The sequence below is a fragment of the Cariama cristata genome, unplaced genomic scaffold (assembly GCF_000690535.1).
Source record: "Cariama cristata isolate BGI_N322 unplaced genomic scaffold, ASM69053v1 scaffold42933, whole genome shotgun sequence".
In the NCBI taxonomy this organism is placed as follows: Eukaryota; Metazoa; Chordata; class Aves; order Cariamiformes; family Cariamidae; genus Cariama; species Cariama cristata.
In genome coordinates this window covers 7,141-8,980 of record NW_009610938.1, presented here as the reverse complement: position 1 = coordinate 8,980, position 1,840 = coordinate 7,141, and the positions used below count along the sequence as shown (strand labels likewise).

The 1,840-nt window shown below is 45.3% G+C and overlaps 1 protein-coding gene across 1 annotated transcript in view; it reads left to right on the top strand.

The window, feature by feature from the left end:
* LOC104159992 (protein transport protein Sec31A-like) overlaps positions 1-1,387 on the top strand; it is a gene marked incomplete at its 5' end in the record, with an annotated part of 24,292 nt that extends 22,905 nt beyond the window's left edge. The window contains one exon of the mRNA XM_009698040.1: positions 643-1,387. Within this exon, the coding sequence (XP_009696342.1) occupies positions 643-822 (180 nt within the window). The remainder of the gene's footprint in view (positions 1-642) is intronic.
* Between the last annotated feature and the right edge of the window lie 453 nt (positions 1,388-1,840).

The following is a 1,840-nucleotide window of genomic DNA, read 5'->3' as shown; positions in this document are numbered from 1 at the left end:
GTGAATGAATCGGGAGGGTCCTGTCCCCAGCTGCTGGCAGAATGAGCCAACACAGCGAGTTGCCCCACTCCCAGCAGGAAGTGAGAGACAGCCAGCCTGGGGTCAAAAAAATCCAGAAGATTTAGATGTTGGAGGCTCACTGATTTCACTGGAAGGCAGATGTGCAAGTACTTTTGAAGATCTGGTAATTTTTCCAAAGCCTTCTAGGAGGTCTGTGGCAGAATAAAGGACTGGGCTTCGGTCTCTTAGTACTTTGGGATGAGAGTGGTCTAATCCTGTCATTGTCAGGGCATCTTTGCTGAGCAATCGACTTTACCCCAAAGGCCTGAAAGCTCAGTAGATTTTTCATGTGCCACAGTCTGTCATAGCAGGTCTCCCACCTCAGGGAATTGCATCCAGGGGCTGGCAGCAAAAGCTTGCAGGGCTTTGCACTACTGCAGAGAAGGTACGTTCTGGTTGAAGTCTGCTGTTAGGACTTTCCAGTGTGGCACAGCTCGGAAGATGGCAGGCCTGTAGAGAAAGGAACAAATCGCTGCACCTTCCTGAGGGCCAAATGTTACACCCGGGGATTCTGTTTTTCTAGCACGAGTGTATGCGCTGGTTTTCCTTTCCGCTGACCTGCCTTGCTTGGCTTCCTTGCAGCTCTCACCAGCCATCGTTAGCGGTTTGCACAACATTGTGAAGAGCATCGAAACCCGCAACTACCAGGAAGGACTGAACATCCACACGCACATAGTCAGCACCAGCAACTTTAGTGAGACCTCTGCTTTCATGCCTGTTTTGAAAGTTGTCCTCACCCAGGCCAATAAGCTGGGTGTCTGAAGTAACCCTGCATTTGCAAAGCCTTGACGGTTGCTTTTCCAAAGAAGTGCATTTCTACAGCGAACGTGCAGGAAACGGACCAAACGCTCGTCCTTATGACATGTTGCGGTAGAGCGCTGACAACTGGCATTACACTCTCCCTGCAAAGTACTTCATTCTAGGAGGGCCGTGGAGCCCTGGTGCTTTTCTTTTTATTTTAATCCTTTTCCATCCCTAATGATTCTTCTCTCCAAATAGTATATTTAATGGATGATGCCCCATATTGTCAATTTTTAGATGCATGTTATACTGCTAAACAGTGGCTTTTAATAACGGATATGTGTTAAACCAACAAGGATAGGTTGTATATCAGACCCTAAAACAGATTATTCCCTTCCACCCCACTGTTCCTTATCCACCAGATTAAAGAGTCTGATCGTATTATAAGTGTTTGGTCTTTCATTTTATGAAGCTGCTTGCAGTTCTGTTATTACAATTTACATGTTAAATAGCTTAATTTTGCACTGGGGCAAACGAGCAAAATAAAGGCTAATGTGATATCTTCAATAAATGTTAATTTATTAAAGCATGTCTTTATGAAGTGCAGCTTGGAGATTTTGAACCCGGAGTACGGTGGGGTGGCTTTCTATTGTGTCCTAGGCATGAGGATATTTTTTTCCTCCGTGCTCATCGCTAAAAGCTCTGTTTATAAACATTTATACTGAGAGATTTACATTTCAAGGAAAGGTTTAGTAAGGATTCTGAACACATCTGTATGTATTTTTAAAAGCTAAGAGCAGAAATAATGCAGAGTGGCTTAAGCCACCCATACAGAGACACGAGTATTTAGTGTGTGAACACGGTGCAAATTGGTTTTTTGCAGCGCCCTGAACCTGGAGATCGTGGCCTCTGCTGCGCTGCTTCCCTCTGCAAGGGCATGCTGCGCCGTGAATCTCCAAGTGAGTTGGGTCAAGTGAGTTTCACAGCACGCTGTCCTTTTCTGTGGGCACAGTTGGAGTTGGCTTTAAGTTTTAAAATT